Here is a 22150-nt window from a genome sequence, read left to right as displayed (position 1 = left end):
TTCTTATGTCATTTGAACACTTTTATTTCATTATGTCAAATACGGGAATTTCATGTACAGAAGATCAACTGAAAACTAGAGAATGAAGTAGCTGTACATTATATACACACACATCAGAACAACAGAGAATATCCTCTGAGAGGTCAAAGAATAGGAAATATCAATCAACAACAAACAGATAAAAATGACTGACATTAAACACTGACATTTTGGATCATTTCACCTCACACTTCCGTTAAGACAGTCGTGCTTTATTTTTTCATTCATCGTCTTACAGGCATTAAATCCTCTCTCTCGTCGTCTTTTGAAGAACAAACGGAAAGAACACAGCTTAGTTTTTTTTAAATACATTTCCCCTCAATCAACTCTGTCTAACTGAGGCTGGTAGAAGAGAGAGACCATACGATAGTCCTTTTTAACCTCACCTCCGTCTCACGCAACTATAGCAGGCGGGCTATCTCATGTATATCCCTTTTAAAACATTTTTCTTCAACATTAACAGCAAACAATCCCATCTAAGAACGGTCATATTTGGAAATGTCCTTGTAGAAATTAAACCAAAACATAGTAGTTATTACTTATAGACATCTCGCGTATGTCTCTCAATACTCTGTAGGTCTTAAAGAACTCTTTTGTAGTGCCGATACCTTTTTTTGTCTTATGGAAAATCCATCACATTCACGTAGTGCACTCCCTCCATCGGTCAATACTTTTCTTGAAATAAAAGAGGTACTTAATAAGAAAACGCTTTAAAAGTTAACTCTCAGACAAACAAACCGACGGTCGTCTCACTCCGAAGCATCCGTACGCTGCTCGGCAGCGCCGTCCTTTTGTTTCACAAATGGATGCCTCTGTATTCTCAATACTGCAGGTGGGTGTGTGAGTGTGGTGGCTCCTTCAGGCCTTGGCACTGAGGCTAAGCAGTTCCATGAAGGCGGTAAAGAGGCTCTCCAGCCAGCTCTGGTTCGCCATGCACTGCTGCACCACCTCCTCCTGGCCGGGGTCCTCCGCCGCCTGCTCGATGCTATCCGTCTGGGCAGGAAGCAACAAGCCGCGTTCAAATGACTGCGAGACCACAGTCACAAGACAGTGGACTACAGTTCTAACTATTCCCTTTGTTGACTAGACCAGCATTTTAACATAGAACATCGACATCATAGACACATTTTACCAGAAAATTGAAATGCCAATCGAAATGAGGGATTAGCCGTTAGCTCTAAACTAAAGCTAACTTTAGCTTTGGGTCCAGAAAACACAAGAAATGTGGTTTACAGCTGGATAACATGAACAACATTTAGAATCCATGTGTCACACTTGTGCCAGCATGAATGCTGAGAGTGTGTAGCTTGTTACAAGGGGAACAAAGAAGATATGAATAAAGCAAAGATCCATTATTATCTTAACCCGATCAGCACTTTTCCTCCCTCAAATATGCCACATAGATGGGGTATACTGGCGCCAAACTATGACCTAAATACATTTAGCATTGACCTAGACATCCTTACCTCCTTCTTGCAGTGCAGGAATGTGTGGTACTTGTAGTGGTGGAGGGAATGATACAGACTGTATATCCGGCAAGTTTCAATCGAGAGCTTTAGATCCTAATAAAAAAGTAGAAAAGGTCCATTTGTCCACCATTATGACAAAGCACTACTGATTATTGAAGCCATTCACCATAGAAAACCTTTCCTTTGTACTCTGAAAGACACATCAGGATAAAACAACAACAGCACATCATTGGGATGTTTCTCAAGCCTTTACAGAGACCATGAGACCTGAATCCATATGCTGCTTCAGAGGAGTGAAACATATGGCTTTCCCCCACAGTTATAATGATGTCATACACCCCTCAAAGTCGGGGGGGGGGGGGGGGGGGCAGTCCTGTCTTTAGGATGTACCATAAGCAGAAATGTGTGTATAGACAGCACCTAACAATGTCAAGATCTCAACAGATCTAGATCACATCGATTCTAAATGGCATCGTGCCAATTTACACCACAAATAGCTCAAACTCGACAGAACAGTGAACTAAGAATGAACAGGAGATATATATTCCAGGTAAATAATCATAATACTCTGAAAAGGGAAGAATCGTAACTATCCTGATCATCTGGCAGCCCTCTGTACTGCTTCACGGTTGGTGAGCTGCTGTCCTGCCAGTAGCAGTTGTCGTGCTGATACTCATTGGGAAGGATTACTCGATGGAAGGGGGTTCTCTCTGACCTGTTGCTTAGGGATACTCCTCTTGACCCGGTTGAGGGTTTTGCGGTTGTACCCCTCCCCACCCAGGTGAACTTTGACAGCTCCAGATTCCAGGGGGTCTGCCATCATTTTGGGGAATATATGTAGAGCCTCCTGGAGAGAGGAAAGCAGAACGCAATCAAAAGGCATGAATACAGCTCTCTACAGTCTCGATTGGTTTCACATCCCTCCACCAGCCACAGACGGTCACTTCTAACAGACTGTGGTCTGAGAAAACCAGGTAGAAGGACGTGTAGGTTTACCTGGTGCTGAACACTCATGGTGACTCTCCTCAACAACTTCTTCTTCTGTTCCCCGAGCAGACTATCGACTTTCCTCATGGGTGGGAGGTACAACTCATCTGAGGAGTTAAAGTAGTAGAACACTCATTTACAGTGATTCCCAAATCAATGCCTATTATCAATGCTATTATCATTATGCGATTATCATTTCAGTGAATAAAGGTATATCATTACTATCTCTGCCTATTATCATGAGAGACCTGCAAAGGATGTTGAAAGTGGAAGTGAAGAGGTTTTCTCCTCACCTAGTTGATCAGCACATAGGTAAGTAGGTAGGTAGCAAGGTAGATAGGAAGGTAGGTAGATAGAAAGGTATGAAGGTAGAAATGTAGGAAGGTGGTAAGGTAGGTAGGTAGATAGAAAGGTAGGAAGGTAGAAAAGTAGGAAGGTAGGTAGGAAGGAATGTAGGTAGGTAGAAAGGAAGGTAGATAGGTAGGTAGCTAGATGGAAAGGTAGGAAGGTAGGAAGGTAGGTAGGAATGTAGGTAGGTAGATAGGTAGGTAGAAAGGTATGTAGATATGTAGATAGGTATGTAGATAGGTAGGTAGGTAGGTAGATAGGTAGGTATGTAGATAGGTAGGTAGGTAGATGGATGGATCGATAGATACTGTTGAAGAGATCTCCTTCAGGAGAGAAGAGGAGGTTGATCACTTATGTTGCCCTGAACTATGACCACAAACACAATACTCTGAAAACCCAAAACAATCTGTTCAAAACATTAGATCACAGAAGAAACAGATGGTGTTTCCAGAGTGGAGAGGACCCAAAAGAACCGTGTGAAAGACTGAAAAAACAAACTCAAGTGGTTCATGGTTTTATGAAACCAGCTCCACCTTCAGTCCTGGAGGCAGACACAGTCCCCTCATGTAGACAGAAGACTTTCCTCTTGATGGTCTTATAGTTAGACCTGAACCAGGTTCACCTGGTCCCCTGATAATGCAATCTTCACTTTGACTGTGTGGGCCTTGAAAGGTGTGGTGATCAGGTATTACACTGAGAATGGGGGGAAGTGCCCCTTCATCTCTTTTCAATTCAATTCAATTCAGTTTATTTGTATAGCCCAATTTCACAAATTACAAATTTGTCTCGGAGTGCTTTACAATCTGTACACATAGACATCCCTGCCCCAAAACCTCACATCGGACCAGGAAAAACTCCCAAATAACCCTTCAGGGGAAAAAAGGAAGAAACCTGCAGGAGAGCAACAGAGGAGGATCCCTCTCCTAGGATGGACAGATGCAATAGATGTAATGTGTACAGAAGGACAGATTTAGAGTTAAAATACATTCAATGAATATGACAGAGTGTATGAATAGTTCATAGTAGGCATATTCCACGATGGAGACCTCCACGATCCATCAGGCAGATGGCGGTGGGGAGGAGGAGGGCGGAGTCTCAACAGGACAGTGGCGTAGTCATGAGCAGGAATTCCACGACCCAGACGATCCATCAGGCAGATAGGATCTATGCCGTCTCATAGGGTCCGATGACCCCATGAGACGAAAGTCAAAAGGACTTCCGGGAGAAAGCAGAGTTAGTAACGTGTGATTGAGAGATGAAAATTCATCCTTAAGGAGAGAAAAAAGAGGAGATAGGTACTCAGTGCATCCTAAAACGTCCTCCGGCAGCTATAAGCCTATAGCAGCATATCAAGGGGCTGGACCAGGTGAACCTGATTCAGCCCTAACTATAAGCTCTGTCAAAGAGGAAGGTCTTAAGTCTACTCTTAAACGAGGTGACTGTGTCTGCCTCCCGGACTGAAATTGGAAGCTGGTTCCATAAAAGAGGAGCTTGATAACTAAAGGCTCTGGCTCCCATTCTACTTTTTAAGACTCTAGGAACTACAAGTAGTCCGCATTTAGTGAGCGTAGCTCTCTAGTGGGGCAATATGGTACGACAAGCTCCTTAAGATATGATGGAGCATCACCAATCAAGGCTTTGTAGGTTAAGAGAAGAATTTTAAAAGTGATTCTTGATTTTACTGGGAGCCAGTGCAGAGCAGCTAGTGCAGGAGTGATGTGATCTCTTTTCTTAGTTTTAGTGAGAACACGAGCTGCAGCATTCTGGATCAACTGGAGGGACCTAAGAGATTTATTAGAGCAGCCTGCTAATAAGGAGTTGCAGTAATCCAGTCTCAAGTAACGAACGTGAACCAATTTTTCTGCATCTTTTGAGACAAGATGTGCCTGATTTTTGAAATATTACGTAGATGAAAGAATGCAGTCCTTGAGATTTGCTTTACGTGGGAGTTAAAGGACAAGTCCCGATCAAAGATAACGCCAAGATTCTTTACAGTGGTGTTGGATGCCAGGGCAATGCCGTCTACAGAATCCACATCACCAGATAATTGATCTCTGAGGTGCTCAGGGCCGATTAAAATTACTTCGGTTTTGTCTGAGTTTAACATCAAGAAGTTGCAGGTCATCCATGTTTTTATGTCTTTAAGACATGCTTGAATTTTACAGAGTTGGTTGCTCTCCTCTGGTTTTATCGATAAATATAGTTGAGTGTCATCTGCATAACAATGAAAGTTTATGGAGTGTTTCCTGATAATATTGCCCAAAGGAAGCATGTATAAGGTAAATAAAATTGGTCCAAGCACAGAACCTTGTGGAACTCCGTGATTAACGTTGGTGGTTATCGAGGCGTCATCGTTTACAAATACAAACTGAGATCGATCTGATAAATAGGATTTAAACCAAATTAGTGCCGTGCCTGAAATGCCAATCGACTGCTCCAGTCTCTGTAACAGGATGTCATGGTCAATGGTGTCGAATGCAGCACTAAGGTCTAACAAGACCAGGACAGAGAGGAGTCCTTTATCTGCTGCCATTAAGAGGTCATTTGTAATTTTCACCAGTGCCGCCTCGGTGCTGTGGTGTTTTCTAAATCCTGATTGAAATTTCTCAAATAAACTATTATGATGTAGAAAGTCGACAACTGATTTGCGACCACTTTCTCAAGGATCTTGGAGAGGAAGGGAGGTTAGAGATCGGTCTGTAGTTAGCCAATACCTCTGGATCCAGAGTGGGCTTCTTCAGGAGAGGTTTAATAACAGCCACCTTGAAGGAGTGTGGTACGTGGCCTGTTAGCAGAGACACATTGATAATATCTAATAGAGAGCCGCCAATTAAAGGCAAAACGTCTTTAAGCAGCCTCGTCGGGATGGGGTCCAAGAGACAGGTAGACGTGTTCGAAGTAGAAACCGTTGAAAATAATTGGTCACGGTTGATAGGAGAAAATCCTCCAAATATACACCAGGGCATACAGCGGTTTCCAAGGCCATTCCACTTGAGGACAGATTGGCACTGGTTATGGGCAAGAGATTATTAATCTTGTCCCTAATAGTTAAAATCTTTTCATTAAAGAAGTTCATAAAGTCATTACCACTAAGGTTTATAGGAATGCTCGGCTCCACAGAGCTGTGACTCTCTGTCAGCCTGGCTACAGTGCTAAAGAGAAACCTGGGGTTGTTTTATTTTTTTCTATTATTGATGAGTAATAGGCTGCTCTGGCATTACGGAGGGCCTTCTTATATGTTTTAAGACTATCTCGACAAACTAAGCGGGATTCTTCGAGATTAGTTGAACGCCATATGCGTTCAAGCTTTCGTGACGTTTGCTTCAGTTTGCGGGTCTGAGGGTTATACCAGGAGCAAACCTCCTCTTCCTCACTGTCTTCTTCTTCAGAGGGCTATCGAGTCCAGTGTCATTCTCAGAGAGCCTATGGCACTGTCAACAAGATGATCAATCTGGGACGGACTAAAGTTAGACCAGGAGTCCTCTGTTATATTGAGACGTGGTATCGAATCAAATACAGAAGGAATCGCTTCTAAATTTAGCTACAGCACTATCAGTTAGACATCTAGTGTAGAAACTTTTGACTAACGGAGTACACTCCGGTAGTATAAATTCAAAAGTTATGAGGTTGTGGTCTGACAGAAGAGGATTCTGTGGGAAGACGTTCAAATGCTCAATGTCAACGCCATAAGTAAGAACAAGATCAAGCGTGTGGCCAAAGCTGTGAGTGGGTTTCTGTACTCTCTGACAGAAGCCAATCGAGTCCAACAAGGAGATGAATGCAGCACTAAGGCAATCATTATCAACATCCACATGGATATTAAAATCTCCAACAATAATAACTTTATCGGTTTTAAGAACCAAACTTGATATAAATTCTGAGAATTCAGATATAAACTCTGAATATGGACCTGGTGGCGGTACAGAATCACAAATCGAATTGGCTGTAGTGTTTTCCAGGTTGGATGTGAAAGACTAAGAACAAGGCTTTCAAATGAGGTGTAGTGTAATTTTGGTTGAGGATTAATTAATAGGCTCGATTCAAAGATGGCTGCTACTCCACCTCCTCGACCGGTGCCTCGAGGAATGTGAGTATTAATATGACTTGGAGGAGTCGATTCATTCAGGCAGACATATTCTTCATGGCTCAGCCAGGTTTCAGTTAGGCAACATAAATCAATGTGATTATCTGATATTAAATCATTCAGTAACACAGCTTTAGATGACAGAGATCGAATATTTAGGAGACCACATTTAATAGACCTATTTTGTTGCACTGCTGAAATAATTGTGTTAACTTGTATAAGGTTATTGTGTACGACTCCTCTTCTGCTTACTTTTGATTTATTTAATTGAAATTCTCAACTCATCCACCCGTGCTCCTCCATGGGAGTGCTCACCATCGGTGTCCTCCAGGGCTTGGATCATGTCCGGGTCCAGTGCAGTACTGACCAGCATCTCCACGTAGCTCCTGAAGATCTCCCTCATGGCTCTGCTGTTGACTCCACCCCGCACCGGTCCTACGACACAAGAAACCAAACTGAGGGCCTGGACCCTAATGTAGACCCCATGCAAAGTCAACGTAGCCTACAGACGCGAGGGGTTGCGAATGACGCGGATTGTGCGGCGCAAAAAATTAGCCTCATTCGCCTCAAATTGAAATATTGCCGACGCCCGAGTTGCGAAAGCCAATCAGCATTGAGACGCTCCACCGTTGGTGAATCTAATTGGCTGCTGCTGCTCTAATTTCAGTTTCGGTCATTCAGACGTCGTCGGTGAAAGTGACCGAGCTGTCTGAGCCTACGGGTGATGTCACGTATAAATTAGGGCTGTGAAACGATTACAATTTTTAATCAGGTTAATCACAGGTTTCTGTGGATTAATCATGATTAATCCATATACATTCAGGGTTTTTCCTCGGTCAAAATGGGTCTTCGGTGCTCCTAAAAAAAATGTTGGTGCGTTGCGCTCGCACCGTCTATTCGTTGAGTAGCTGGCCGCTCGGTCACCCTGTAATTTTCGTCTACCCCCCCCCCCCCCCCCGTCAACAATTCTCGGCTCGTGCGACAGAGCGATGCGCGCGCCGGCATCGAAGCTCTGCGGCGACCGCGATCGACATATTGAACACCCCTGCATTAAAACATTAAAGAGCCGAGAGTTTTTTTCAGCGTGAGAAATACGATGTGTGGCGGGAGTGCGGGAGTTAAGACCGAAATGCGTGAGTCTCACGCTCAATGCGTGACACTTGAGAGCCCTGCATTGCTCACCAGTGCGCGCGCCAGCATCGGAGCTCTGCCGCGCGAGCCGAGAGAAGAGTTGTTGACGGGGGACGAGGGGGGGGGTGCAAGTGACTTTTTTTCGTCCCGATGTGCGCGCACACGCCGGCATCTGAACTCTGCGGCGCGCGAGACGGAGATCGGAGTCGTGTTAACGCGACACGTAGAGACAGAATGACATGCTGCTGGTTCGAGACGACCAACAACAGACGGATTGGAAGCTCATTCTGCGCATGCGTTAAAAAAAAAAACTAGTTAAACCTGTAATTTAATTAACTGAGTTAACGCGTTATTTTTCACAGCACTAGTATAAATATATATATATATATATATATATATTAGGGCTGTCAGCGTTAACGTGTTAATCTATGCGATTAATTTGGCCGCGTTAACGCACTAAAATATTTTAACGCAATTAACGCAACTTTGTTTACTTCCGGTGTTCGTTGAAGTTTTTACACTCAAACCGAGTGTCAAGCCGCGGCAGTACGGTTTAACACTGTTTCCGTTTTTAAAACAATTATTTCTCCGCAAAAATAAGGAGCAGAAATCAGTTTAAACTCGTGGATGAATCAGTCGGGTTTCCTCCTGCTCCTCCTTCCTCCCGTCTCCCCCTCTGATACACAGAGGAACGGAGGGGCGACGTGTCGGGTGACGCGGCGCGGAAAGAACTCGACACACGAAACCTTCACCGTGATTGGTCAATCCGTTTGTCGGTCAACATTTTGGGGGAAAAACAACCAATGAACACTCAGTAAATCACAAAGGACCTCCCACCACACAGGTGAGGCTCTATAGCAGCCTGTAAGTTAGAGAGCAGATAACAGGGCGCGAGGACAATGAGCCTCATTGAATAGAGCTGAGATTGTTCTGGAATGTTTGATGTATAACACGTGGGTATGTGTCATATGCAAACGCCTTTAAAAGGTGAATTTAATTTTTTTTGTAAAATGTATAAAATGAGCCCAGCCTCCAGAGGGTTAACGTGACATATGTGAATGTCAGTCAGTTACCAAGGCCACTGGTTCTGCTGTTCAGTGTTAAAGATGACAGGACCAATGGGGTCTCAATATACTTCTTTTTTTTTACTAATCTGATGTTTCACTGAAGAAACAATTTATCATCCACAATATTAAATACCTCGCTGGCACTTTATAGGTAGGAGCCTCTTTGAAAACACAGCTCTGTGTGAAGTTTGGTCTTTAAAAAGAATGAACTTTTAACTTTTAACTGCGATTAATCGCGATTAATGAATTTCAAAATGTGCGATTAATTAGTAAATTTTTTTAAATCGATTGACAGCCCTAATATATATATATGATATTAATGTCGTGAACCCAAACACGAGGGCGTCAGATGTTCCGACGTGTGTGGGATGTCCTCAACGAGTATGAAGCAGAACTAGTGGTTAGTTCTTCATGGTGGATGAAGTAAAGCCACGGAGATAAGCCCCGCCCCCTCTAAGCCCCGCCCCCTCTGAAGCGAGTAAACTCACGCGAGTAAAACGTTGCGAATATTCAAAACATATTCGCAACGCTTTTGTTGTGAACGCAGCTTCACCCTCTGACCCCTGACCACAGAACAGCTGACCTTCGTCATCGCTGGGTCGGGAGGAGTCGGACTCGGAGGAAGAGGAGGGCACCTCCTTCAGCCACTTCTTCCTCTTATTGGGAGGAGGCTCCGCCTTGTCCTTTGAGGTCTTGGCTCTGGGCTGACAATCCATCTTCTTTTCTCCTCCTCCTCCTCCTCTCTTTTCCTCCTTCAACCTGGCAAACTCCACTGTGCCCTCTCTCCTCTCCTGCTCCTCTCTCGCCATCTTCTCCTTCTCGTGACCCCTTTGTCTCTCTTTCTCTTTTTCCCTCTCCCTTCCATCCTTTTCTTTCTGCTCCCTCTCTTCTTTCTCCTTCCGCTCCCTCTCTTGTTTCTCTTTTTCTCGACACTCCCTTTCCCTCTCTTTATCAGTTCTCTCCCTCTCTTGCTTCTCCCTCTCTTGTTGCTGTCTCTCCTCCCTCTCCATTTTCCCTCTCTCGCTCAGCTCCCTCTCCTGCCTCTCCCTTTCTTTCCTCTCTCTATCCTGTTTCTCATTCTCTCTCTGCTCCCTATTCCTTCTCTCTTTCAACTCTCTCTCCTTCTCCCTCCTCTCCCCGTCTTTCTGCTCCTTCTCCACTCGTTCCCTTTCCTTTTGCTCTCTGTCCTCTCTTTCTTTCTCCGCGTTCTCATGTTCTTTCCTTTCCCTCTCCTTCTGCTCCTTGTCCCGTTTGTCCTTCTCTTTTTCTTCTCTCTCCTTGTGTTCCTTCTCTACTTTCTCCCTGTGCTCCCTCTCTCTTTGTTCTCGTTCTCTCTGCTCCTTCATCTCCCTCTCTTTCTGTCTCTCCTTGTCCCCTCTTTCCCCCCGAGGTGGGGTTTGATTGTGAGTAGAGGGATGCGGTAGTGACTGGCGCCTGCCAATCAATGAGAGCACAAAGAAGCCCAGAGTGAAGGAAGCCAGCCGATCTCAAATCAATTAAAACCAGTTAGCGTTGTTCTCATCGAGATACATTATTATGGCTCCTAATACTTACTTTAATGGTTTTTATTAATTACTTTTAATTTGTATTAGTTACTTTTAATTTTTTTTATTAATTACTTACATTTTTTTTATCAGTTACTTTTAATGTTTTTATTACTTACTTGTAATGGTTTTTATGACTTACTTTAATGTTTTTTATTACTTACTTTTTATGGTTTATTACTTGCTTTTAATGTGTTTTATAACTTACTTTTAATTGTTTTTATTACTTACTTTTAATGGTTTATTACTTGCTTTTAATTGTTATTATTAGTTACTTTTAATGGTTTTTATTACTTACTTTTAATAGTATGTATTATTTGCTTTTAATAGTTTTTATTACTTACTTGTAATGGTTTTTACTACTTACTTTAATGTTTTTTATGACTTACTTTAATGTTTTTTATGACTTAATTTTAATGGTTTATTACTTGCTTTTAATGTGTTTTATAACTTACTTTTAATTGTTTTTATTACTTCTAATTATATGTATTACTTACTTTTAATAATATGTATTACTTACTTGCAATTGTATGTATTAGTTACTTTCAATGTTTTTTATTACTTACGATTAATGCTTTTTATTAATTACTTTTAATGTTTGTTATTACTTCCTTTAATGTTTTATTTTAGTTAATTTTAATGTTTTTTATTACTTGTAATGTTTTTTATTACTTACTTTTAATGGTTTTTATTACTTACTTTTAATAGTATTTATTACTTACTTTTAATAGTATTTATTACTTAATTGTAATGGTTTTTATTATATACTTTTAATAGTATGTATTACTTACTTTTAATAGTATGTATTACTTGCTTTTAATGTTTTTTATTACTTCCTTTAATGTTTTTTATTACTTACTTTAATGGTTTTTCATTACTAACTTTAAATGGTTTTCATTACTTTCCTTTAATGGTTTTTATTACTTACTTTTAATACTATGCATTAGTTACTTTTAATGTTTTTTTATTACTTACTATTAATTGTTTTTATTACTTACTTCAAATAATATGTATTAGTTACATTTAATGGTTTTCATTACTTACTTTTAATGTTTTTTATTACTTACTTTTAATGTTTTTTATTACTTACTTTTAATGGTTTTATTACTTCCCTTTAATAGTATTTCTTACATACTTTGAATGTTTTTTATTACTTACTTCTAATACTATGTATTACTTACTTTTAATAGTATGTATTAGTTACTTTTAATGGTTTATATTACTTACTTTTAATGTGCTGTATTGTAGCTTCGCATTGTGTGTACTTTTTACCACAATACTGTTCTTACTGTGCCGTTTGTTATTGTTTTGTGTTTGATATTGTTTCATGTGTGTTATTGTGTTGTGTTTGTTATTTTTTAATTTATTATTGTTTAGTCTTTGTTAATATTTATGTTTGTTTTTGTTTTATGTTTATTATGGTCTGTCCAGGGACTACAGATGCAAAGTAGCTGTAGCTACAATCTGGTCCAGAGCATCAAATGGTGACATTCATGTTTTAACTGTACATGGTCTCTTTCAAATGAAGATAATATATAATAAGAATAAAAGAATATGACAAACATCTCACTGAGTTTGCTTCAGATCAGTTTGTTTTGTAGCTTTGTATCACTTTTCAGTTCATGTCAGTGGATTAATAATCATAAACTCACCTCAGGGCGAGGCCGGCTCTGTGCCACGGCTTCCGAGAGCAAACTCTGACGTAATCTTTTTTGTTGACGTTCTCCAAGAACTTGATGTACAAACGCTGGTATCGCATTTTGGCATCGCCAAAGTAACCCAGATACTGAGGGGAGAAACATTTAAGAACAACAACTCAGAACACGGTATTGTTTTCTCTAAAAGATATAGTCTCAACTACTTACAGAGCATATAAGTACGGATCAGTCAAGGAAAAGATGAGTAATGTTCAAAACTGACCTGAAAAGAATTGATCAAAAATTGAATATTAATTGACTGTATATTTTCTACTTCTGTCTGTGTTTTCTCTATTTGTATTCTTTATTTTATAATTTTTTATTTCTTAATATTTTTATTTGTTGTCATTTACAGTGTTTTGTCGTGTCCTTTTTTTGTTCAGTGAAACTGGAAAAAAATTGATTAAAAAAAAAAGTGTGAATCAGTCAAACTGGGGACACATCAAACATTAGTGTGTATGTCTTATTGTCAGACATTTAATATTGAATATTTTACTCTTTACTAAAACTGCTGATGAGAGGGCACCAATCAGCCTCGTGATGTCCTCAGAGCATCCTATATAATCGAGTATCAATCACTCAAGTATTTCAGATTTAGAGCGGGGACAAAGATGTTTGTTGCGATATTGTATTTAAGAAATGAATAACTCGGCTCAAAACAGCATCAACAAGTGCCTCTTATACGCTTCACAAATAAGTACGTCCTCAATTGTGAATGTTGTTCTGTCATTATTTGTGTGTAAATAGAAGAAGAAGATGGAAGCAAACGGATGTTGTCCGTCTCAGAGAAAAGCTAAATAGTGTCAGAAGTAAAAGTATCTTATATCACAAAAAGAGATATTACATACACCTATACTGTAATAGCATTAGTGTAGTTTTACTTTGAAGCCACCATGTGTATATGCATAGATGTGGACAACATTTCAGAGGTTTAATTCCCATTAGCTTATTGCAATAATTGCTATAATTGTTCAATATATCTATATATATTGATATATCTATATATATATGTTGATATATATATTTATATATATATATTGATATACTGTATATATCATATATATATATATATATATATATCGATATATATACACTACCGTTCAAAAGTTTGGGGTCACTTAGGAATGTCTTTATTTTTCAAAGAAAAGCACTGTTTTTTCAATAAAGATAACATTAATCAAAAATACACACTATACATTGTTAATGTGGTAAATGACTATTCCAGGTGGAAACGTCTGGTTTCTAATGAAATATCTCCATAGGTGTATAGAGGCCCATTTCCATCAACGATCACTCCAGTGTTCTAATGGTACATTGTGTTTGCTAATCGCCTTAGAAGACTAATATCGGATTAGAAAACCCTTGTGCAATTATGTTAGCACAGCTGAAAACAGTTATGCTGGTGATATAAGCTATACAACTGGCCTTCCTTTGAGCTTGAAGTTTGAAGAACAAAATTAATACTTCAAATATTAATCATTATTTCTAACCTTGTCAATGTCTTGACTATATTTTCTATTCAATTTTCAATTCATTTGATAAATATAAGTGAGTTTTCATGGAAGACACGAAATTGTCTGGATGACCCCAAACTTTTGAACGGTAGTGTACATACATATATGTGTATATATATATGTATATATATTAATATATATATTTATTGATATTTATATTTATATATATATTATTAACTCTTTTGTAAGCTAAGACCGAATTTTTTTTTTTTAAACATCAGCCTAGCATTGCACAGGGTTGTACCCTTAAGTATATACTTAAAGCTGCAATTTAATTAAAACAAAGCAAAAGTAGTTAACGTGAAGTTTGGTATTTATTGTGCAGGTAAAGAAAACTAAAAGATTAAGATGAGATGATGCTTTTGGGACCATGGGGCTATGAAGAGCTGCACACCAGCAGTTCGGATGTCCTTCCCTACTCATTGAATCTGGTGGGCGTCTGCTCTGACACTCACGTTACTCGTTGCACAGAACTGCCGTTGGCCATCTTTGATCTCTGGGCTGAACTTCTGGAGCAAAGCCTTCTGCACCCTCCAGATGGGCGGGGGCTCCCGGCCCGTCTGCAAGGCCAGCTGAGGAAGCCAACAACGATAAGTGTAGTTTCGCGTAAAAAAGGTATTTTATATTGTATTCGCCGTGCATACGTCCTGGGAGCTGTGTGGGGGGGGGGGGGGTGGGGTGGACTCACTTTAAGAGTCCCGATGTCCTCGGCCCGCACCACAAACTCGTCCCGCTCGCGGAAGATCCCCTCGCCTCCGCTCTCGCTGTCCTCCTCCTCGCTCTCCCCGGCGACGGCGGCGTCCGCCTGCTTCTTCGCCAGGTGGAGGGAGGTGAGACGCTGAGGCGTCGGCGCCTCCTCCGGGGTCGGGGGCGACGGCGGCGGCGAGGATGACGAAGAGAACGAGGAGGAGGAGGAGGATGAGGAGGAGGAGGCGGGCGAGGCGGGGGAAGGCTGCTCGGCTTCGGGCTCCCGGGCCTGATCGGCGGACGATGGGGGAGGGGTGGCGGGTGGAGGGGGAACGGACTGGACCGGGGGAAGGTCGGTGGAGACGGGCGAGGGCGGGGTAGGCCGAGGGGAGGCGGGCGGGGGAGGGGAGGCGGGCGGGGGAGGGGAGGTACCAGACGGAGCTGGCGGGTAGGGCGACTGCTGCCGCTCAGGGAGGGGACCGGTTCGGACGGTCTCCTCCTCGTCCTGCTGGAGTCGGGAGGGTACCGAGAGAGTCGGGGGAGGGGAGGGGGAGGGGGAAAGGTATGCGGGCGGAGCGGAGGGGGGGATGGGCGGCGATGGAGAGGGAGTCGCAGGAGCGAGTACAGGTGCTGATGGAGAATCTGAAAGAGAAAAAACAGATTCAGAGCAAGAGCCTTCAGGTGTCAAGCTCCTCCTCTTTTATGAGCTCCACCTTCAGTCCTGGAGGCAGACTCCGCCCCCTCATGTAGACTGAAGACTTTCCTCTTGATGGTCTTATAGTTAGACCTGAATCAGGTTCACCTGGTCCAGACCTAGAGACGCTGCTATAGGCTGAGAGGCTGCTGGGGGATGTCTAGGATACACTGAGCACCTCTCTCCTCTCCTCTCCTCTCTCTCCTTATGGATGAATTCTCATCTCTCCATCACACATTACTAACTCTGCTTCCTCCCCTGAGTCTTTGTGCCTTCACCTATCATAGGGTCCATCGGACCTGGCTGGTTCTGATGCCTCCTGTTTGGTGGGCCTGCTAATGCGGTTTGTGATATTGGGTTATATAAAATAGATTGAATTGAATTCTACCAGTAACAACAACACAGTCTTTCCCTCGTCTCACGCCCACGAATCGTCACTCGTTTAAATCCATCCAGTCAAGAATGAACTCTCCAGGGATCAGATCATTTTTGAGCGCGGGAAAAGTTTTGAAAAGTGACACGAATTAAAAAGCAGGAAGAACAAAACACGCAGATTACCTTCAACTCGGGGGACCTCCGAAACCTGCATTTCGGACATCCTCTCCCGTCGCTCCTCCTCTTCCTCCTCCTCCTCCTCCTCCAGGGCTCCCTGCTGCAGAGTCCGTCGATCGCTCGCGTGCTCCTCGTCGTCTTCGGCCTCCCCCCCCCCCTCCGCCTCCTGCGTCACCTCCCTCTCCTCCGCGTGTTCTCCGATCGACTGCGGGGAGACCGATCTTTCCGTCTCTTCCTCGTCGTCCCGTGTGTTCTCCTGCATGTAAGTGAGCGCCTCCTCTTTTCCTTCCTCCATGCTGGGGATGAGGGGAGGCACGGCGGGGAGCGGGGGACTAAGCGGCGGCGGCGGGTCAGCCGGGGACATGTCGTGTGGCGCCTTGGCCACAGCGGACGCCGTGGCGGCGGCGAGCGAGTGCGGGGTGTCGTAAAGGGCCGAGATGGCAGACGAGATGCTCTTCTGCAGGTCCTGGTTTTTATTGACCTCCTCCTCCTCTTCGTCGGAGGAGAAGGAGGGCAGCGTCTCCAGGTTTCCTTTGAGCTCCTCGTCCAGGTCCGCCCCGTCGCCCCGGCCCCCCGCGCAGAACGTCTGTGGAGGAGTTGGTGCTCGGGAGAGAGGAGGAGGAGGAGGAGGGGATAACGGTCGGATCCCTCCCTTCATAGAGGAACAGGAGTTTAGGGAATCCTGCTCGGCGTCATCGTGGCCGAGGTTGGACTGCTTTTTGCCCGTCTTCAAGAAGTCCGGAAAAGAGGCCATGAACCCAGGTTTGAAGTCGAAGGCCTTCTCGTCGGCCTGCCGGGGACAAAAGAGCATCATCTCATCACCGGCGACAGCTTTATGACGCGTGAAGGCGTCACTTGGCGTGTCAGTTCGCTGCATGCCTCTGTAAACTGCAAAAACTAGTAATTTGGGCTCAACGAGAGTTCATTTTCTTTAAAGCGGCAGCCATTGATTTTCTTTGACCACTAGGGGGCAGCAAAGCAACGCTGTGTCCACAACGTGAAACCCTTTTTAAGTGAGAGAGAACACAAATAGCATACGGGTCGGGAGCGGAAACAAAGCATATGAATGAATGATGAATAAGTCAATACAGCACACGCACACGCACACACACACACACACACACACACACACACACACACACACACACACACACACACACACACACACACACACACACACACACACACACACACAGTAAGCTCTTTTTAGGTTTTCCTTTGACAGATGGAGCTGAAGAGGAACTGCAGATTGTTGATATTGTTGTTCTTGACCAGCGGTCCCCAAACTAAGGCCCGCCTCCACATTTGGCCCGGCCCCCTGAACAATACCAGAGACGCAGTATGATTTTTTTTTTTTCAGTCTGTCCACGCAAATCCTAGACTACCCCCTGTCAAATAGAAACGGAATTAGTTATTAGTTATTTGTTTATTATTTATTTCATAAATAGTGTTATTTATTTCCTGACTTTTTTCTGTGAAGATCCCAGAAAGGGTTTTGAATATTTGGTTATGTGTCACTTTCTGGAAAACAATAAATGTTTACATTTAGGCACCCTGCGATCGTCACACTTTTCCTGTTACAAACGGCCCCCATCAGAGAAGGGAAAAGTTATGTGGCCCTCACAGGAAAAAGTTTGGGGACCCCTGTTCTTGACCCTTTCATAACTTCATTAAACACGCCGTCATTTGACCCGTTGTTCCTAGAATAGTATTGAGGTGTTCCGTCTGTAGTTTGACTTTGCGTGGTCGGAAAGACTAGAAAAGCGCTATACAAGTCCATTTACCATATGTATTTTATTTGTGTCTTTAGTTAAATTTTATATTTCGTCTTGATGGACAAAATCACGAGGGGAAAAACGGAAAAAAACATGTTCGGCTTCATCTAACTGCAAATGATCTTCATCTTCAACTAATATGATTAGCTTCTCAATTCATTCATTTGACTATTTGGTCTTTTAAACATCAGAACGTAGTGAAAGTATAACATGATGTAATCCAACATCTAAAATCATAAGATATTCATATATTCATTTTCATTTCACTGAAGAAAAAACATTTTGAGCTGAATTCAAGATTAACTAATGATACGTAATTATCAAAAATGTTTGCTCGTTATGTTTCTGTTGACTAATTGATGAACTTATTGAATAGTATTCGCTGTGCATGCTTTACAAGTTAAATTGTGTTCGAAAGGTATATTTCTGTTTGATTTTTAGATGTGTCTCATTATGATCATCTATCTTTCTGATAAGATAGCATACACAACTAACTACTCACTAAAAGAATAACGATAATACATCTTAGTCAAGGGTCGGTTTACTGCGTGTGAGTGTCGGTGTAGATCGACCACATTGACTGAAGATGAATGAGAAGTTATTGCAAACAAAATCAATAACAGTTTTATTCTCGTTGTTTGAACTCCTGAGGATTGCGTATCGATCCGGCTGACATGTTGTCCATCATGACCAATGCCATGTTGTGCAGTCCAACTCTTTACAACCTTAAGAAACCTCTGTACTGCTTTTTAATCTTAAATATGTGAGATGATTGCTGGATAATAAATAATATATATTGCCTACTTTCTCTGCTCTAAAATGACATTTTAAAGGATATAATAAATACAGGCTACTGGACACTCGGCGATGACGCTGAAAAAACAGCAGGTGGCAGCACGGGTTCTGTACTGAAAAAAATGCAGTAACCGTGGCAACAGCTGCCCTGGTAACCGCCATCTCTCTCCTCTCTCTCTTTTGTCAGTCAGAAAGAACTGGCTGTCAGTCAACTAGAACCTCCTTCTTTCCAAACCTCAAATCACAAAAATACGACTGAAAATGAGACAACGCCACACACTTTTTTTTTTTTTTTTACATTTAGTATATACACACACACACACACACACACACACCTGGGCAAAATTTTACCTTTTTACACATGGAAGTACCTTTAGGTGTGAGGAAGGTATGTGCTTCTCTCTTTTGCGGTTGAATGGATTAGGTATGAATTAAATATGAATCTCCTGGCTTCACTCGTTTTTTGTGGAGGGATGTGAGGCAACTTACTGAAGTGGAGAACTTCTGCATCGCAGCCCAGGCTTCAGGGCTCAGAGCGTCGTCGATGTCTTTCTTCCACGTCATCTGTGTTCACAATCAGAGAAATATGCTTTCAAAAATCTGTCACGACCAAAACTCTTTAGTTTAGAGAGCTTGAGATGCGTATGTTTGGCTTTACAGGCGATCACAAGATGTCATGGCGGGTTGTCTAAAAATCAGGGACACATGTATCAACCTAGATGATCATTTAGCAGATGAATGATCATAAAATGTAATTTTATCTCGCTTATTTCATTGTTATTATATATATATATGTATAGGTTGTTGTGTCCCTCGCATTTCTTCTCTAAAAGAAAAAGGAGTTTGTGCATGATATACTATAATGTGTTTACCTAGATTTAGCCTAGGAACTCTAGACCTTTTTGGAGTTTGTCTTGTAAAGTTTAAGAAACAAAAAATGAATTCAATTCAACATGAACTGAAATAAAACAATTATGTTCAATATTTAGTTCCTTTGCAGTTATTTACTTTTCCTGAAACATTCTCAAAGGAATACTTCACCCACAAAATGACTTGAAAGAACAAACTCTCACAGAACTCGTGCAGTATCATCCAAAAATGTATCCTGTCATTTGCTCACAACTTCCAAAATGCACACATCTTCATAAACACCTATTTGTTAAAGATTAACCCGAATGACCTTCAATTCATAAAAAACGTCTTTCTATGTTTTTGAGGAAAAAATGTGTTCACTGGCAAGCCATGCAAGAAAAATGAAGTTTTCTTCAAGAATTTATGGAAACACTGGTTGAATAATTTATATATCAGTTGAAATAACACCTAGTGACTGACAGTCAAGGCCATTTCAATGTGTGCAACAACCTGCACTATATTAAGGCTCACTGCTCTGCTGCATTGTTCTGGAATTGCAGGGCTAGATTTTTTAAAGGGGCGGAGTCCTTAAAGCTGACTCAGCAATTTAAAATCCATCCGTGTTGGAATAAAGATCTGCTATAATGAGAAGGTCTCTGTTCAAATACTCACTGACTCAACTGCAGATCAGCTCGACTTGTATTGAAAATCTCAGGTGTCACTCCACCGTCAAATTACTGCAGATGCAGTATACCACTGTTGCTGTGGCAACTAGATTTAATTTCCCTCCAACATGAAATGCAGTTGAAGCTGTCATACATAGGTCCTCTGCAGCCCTTTGTGATATCTACCACTCCTTCTGCAGCACACCCCGATAAGAACAAATAGTACGATGTATGCAGACTTGATTTCAAGGATAGAACCATAAAAGGATTTCTGAATAACCGAGTATTCTGAATTGACATGAAGGTATAAATTATCAGTAGTCAAAACCAATTGAAACAAAAGAAGCAGAATTTTAACTGATGAATAAAGCAATAATTGATAGCATAGCAATATATTATGGATTACTTGAAAAAAATTACACAATTAAATCCTCTTTTAAATTAATATCAGGTGGCAGGTTCTACTCCCCCAACAACCTTTGTCTCCAAATGAGACGAAATAATTACAATGTTCAAATAATTAAAAACTAATTTAACCTCAGATTCCTCTCAAATTAGATGTATTTGCGAGACATTTGTCATTATGCCCTTCCCCTGTGAAAAAGCCACTCCCCGTCAAGCTGTTGTGTATAATTTAATAAAATTCTTAGCTTCCATCACATATCGCACAGCACCAGTCCATTAAAATTAAAAAGGTAAGATCGGCATTGAATTCATTTAAGGTGCTATCCACATAGTTTAATAATTGCCATTGAAATGATTACAACTAATTGTACACTTCAAATAGATTTGTACATTCACAACAAAGACACGGTTAGGAGATATCAGAGAGGGAGCTTTGCCAGTAGAACTAACGAGCGGACAGAACTTCTATTTAGGATTTTTGAGTGTGCTCGTACCTCCACGGCTTTCTGCTGATGCTTCATCGACATGTCTCGAGTCTGGTTCTCCTCGTGTTTGCTGATGTCCATGGCGGCACTGGGTCCAGGACTCAGTCCCAGTGATGGTGCCGACCCCACCGATCCGTCAGAAAGAACGGGTTCAGTGCTGGACAGTGAGTCCGTCCTCAATAAGCATTCTGATGACGGCATGGTGGGAACAGGCATTTTTATCTGGAAGGGGTTGGATGGAAGATATTCAGAAACAGTTTTATAATAACATATACAACCTTTGTTTTGGTTGACATTACTGTAGCATGGCTAACTAGGATATCTACAAGATAATAGTAATACTGAATGTTTTTTTTTATCCCCCGAGCGGTTGGTTTCACAGAGATACTGTATTTTATATTACACAACTCTATAATGGTCAACATTGCTTGTCCTGTTTTGCTTTTAGACTAATCTTATTTGTGTCGGGCCAGAACTGGCATAGACTCCTAATCATAAGAAGGAATTGCTGCCTCGATCAGTTCGTTTGTGTTATTGTGTGACCGGATATCTTCGGTCACGCGCAAGTCGTGTCTTTATAACAACAGTCACCTGTCGTCCAGGATTCATTGAACCGTAGTTACATCCGTAACTTTCGTTCTATTTCATCCTTCGTGACCGCCAGAGACAGTGCTTAACGCTGGATGACTTGTATCAACAGTCACGAGGAATCCCAAGTACCTACCTCGTGTAGCTCAATCAGAGGAACTTGTCGAAGAACCACACCCAGTGGGTGGAGGGTGGCAACGTCCCCTCTGTAGTGTCTGGTGAATGTGCTCGGTGATGCCCCTGAGGCTGCAGCACCTACTGTATATCCTCCACGGGCACACCTGTCAGGGTTGCCCATGACGTGGAGACACTCCTGGTAGAACGGCCCATCACTCTGGATGGCAGCGCATGGCCGTTCACTTTGTATGCACTGCACAGGCAATGGCCTCCACTATCCAGTGGGACAGACGCTGTTTTGCAAAGTCTCAGCCCTTCTTAGGTTCACCATAACAGACAAACAGTTATGGTGAAGGACAAACTGTGCACGCTGGATAGGCTCGTTGAGACACAAGCGTGCCAGCACCTTTGGTAGAAACGCTGAATAAGGCCAAAGTGTGACACCCGAGCCAGTTGAGTTCCACCTCCGACATGATTCACTAACCGACAGGGTGTGTAGCTCGTCTACTCGCTTTTGGCGAAGTGATGGCAAAGAGAAAAACAGCCTTTGCTGACAACAATCCTAGCTAAGGGTTCAAAGGGAGGCGAGCAAAGGGTGCCCAGTACCACTGACAAGTCCCATAGAGGAGCCTTCAGGGTTCTTGTGGGACATGAT

The 22150-nt window shown here is 42.1% G+C and overlaps 1 protein-coding gene across 1 annotated transcript in view; it reads right to left on the bottom strand.

Annotated features, from left to right (window-relative positions):
• The window catches only part of prr12b (proline rich 12b), a 36891-nt gene continuing 14741 nt past the window's right edge, over window positions 1–22150 (bottom strand). Inside the window, exons 5-16 of the mRNA XM_056407556.1 lie at window positions 20800–21012; window positions 18873–18947; window positions 15820–16603; window positions 14569–15209; window positions 14336–14452; window positions 12322–12455; window positions 9709–10559; window positions 7243–7362; window positions 2505–2602; window positions 2224–2355; window positions 1506–1601; window positions 1–1032 (exon numbers count right to left, since the gene is read on the bottom strand). Of these exons, the coding sequence (XP_056263531.1) occupies window positions 898–1032; window positions 1506–1601; window positions 2224–2355; window positions 2505–2602; window positions 7243–7362; window positions 9709–10559; window positions 12322–12455; window positions 14336–14452; window positions 14569–15209; window positions 15820–16603; window positions 18873–18947; window positions 20800–21012 (3396 nt within the window). The 3' untranslated portion in view covers window positions 1–897. The remainder of the gene's footprint in view (window positions 1033–1505; window positions 1602–2223; window positions 2356–2504; window positions 2603–7242; window positions 7363–9708; window positions 10560–12321; window positions 12456–14335; window positions 14453–14568; window positions 15210–15819; window positions 16604–18872; window positions 18948–20799; window positions 21013–22150) is intronic.

Source organism: Pseudoliparis swirei, chromosome 23 (assembly GCF_029220125.1).
Source record: "Pseudoliparis swirei isolate HS2019 ecotype Mariana Trench chromosome 23, NWPU_hadal_v1, whole genome shotgun sequence".
NCBI classification, from domain to species: Eukaryota; Metazoa; Chordata; class Actinopteri; order Perciformes; family Liparidae; genus Pseudoliparis; species Pseudoliparis swirei.
Note: the sequence above shows the minus strand (reverse complement) of the source record. Positions and strands in the feature narration are given on the sequence as shown.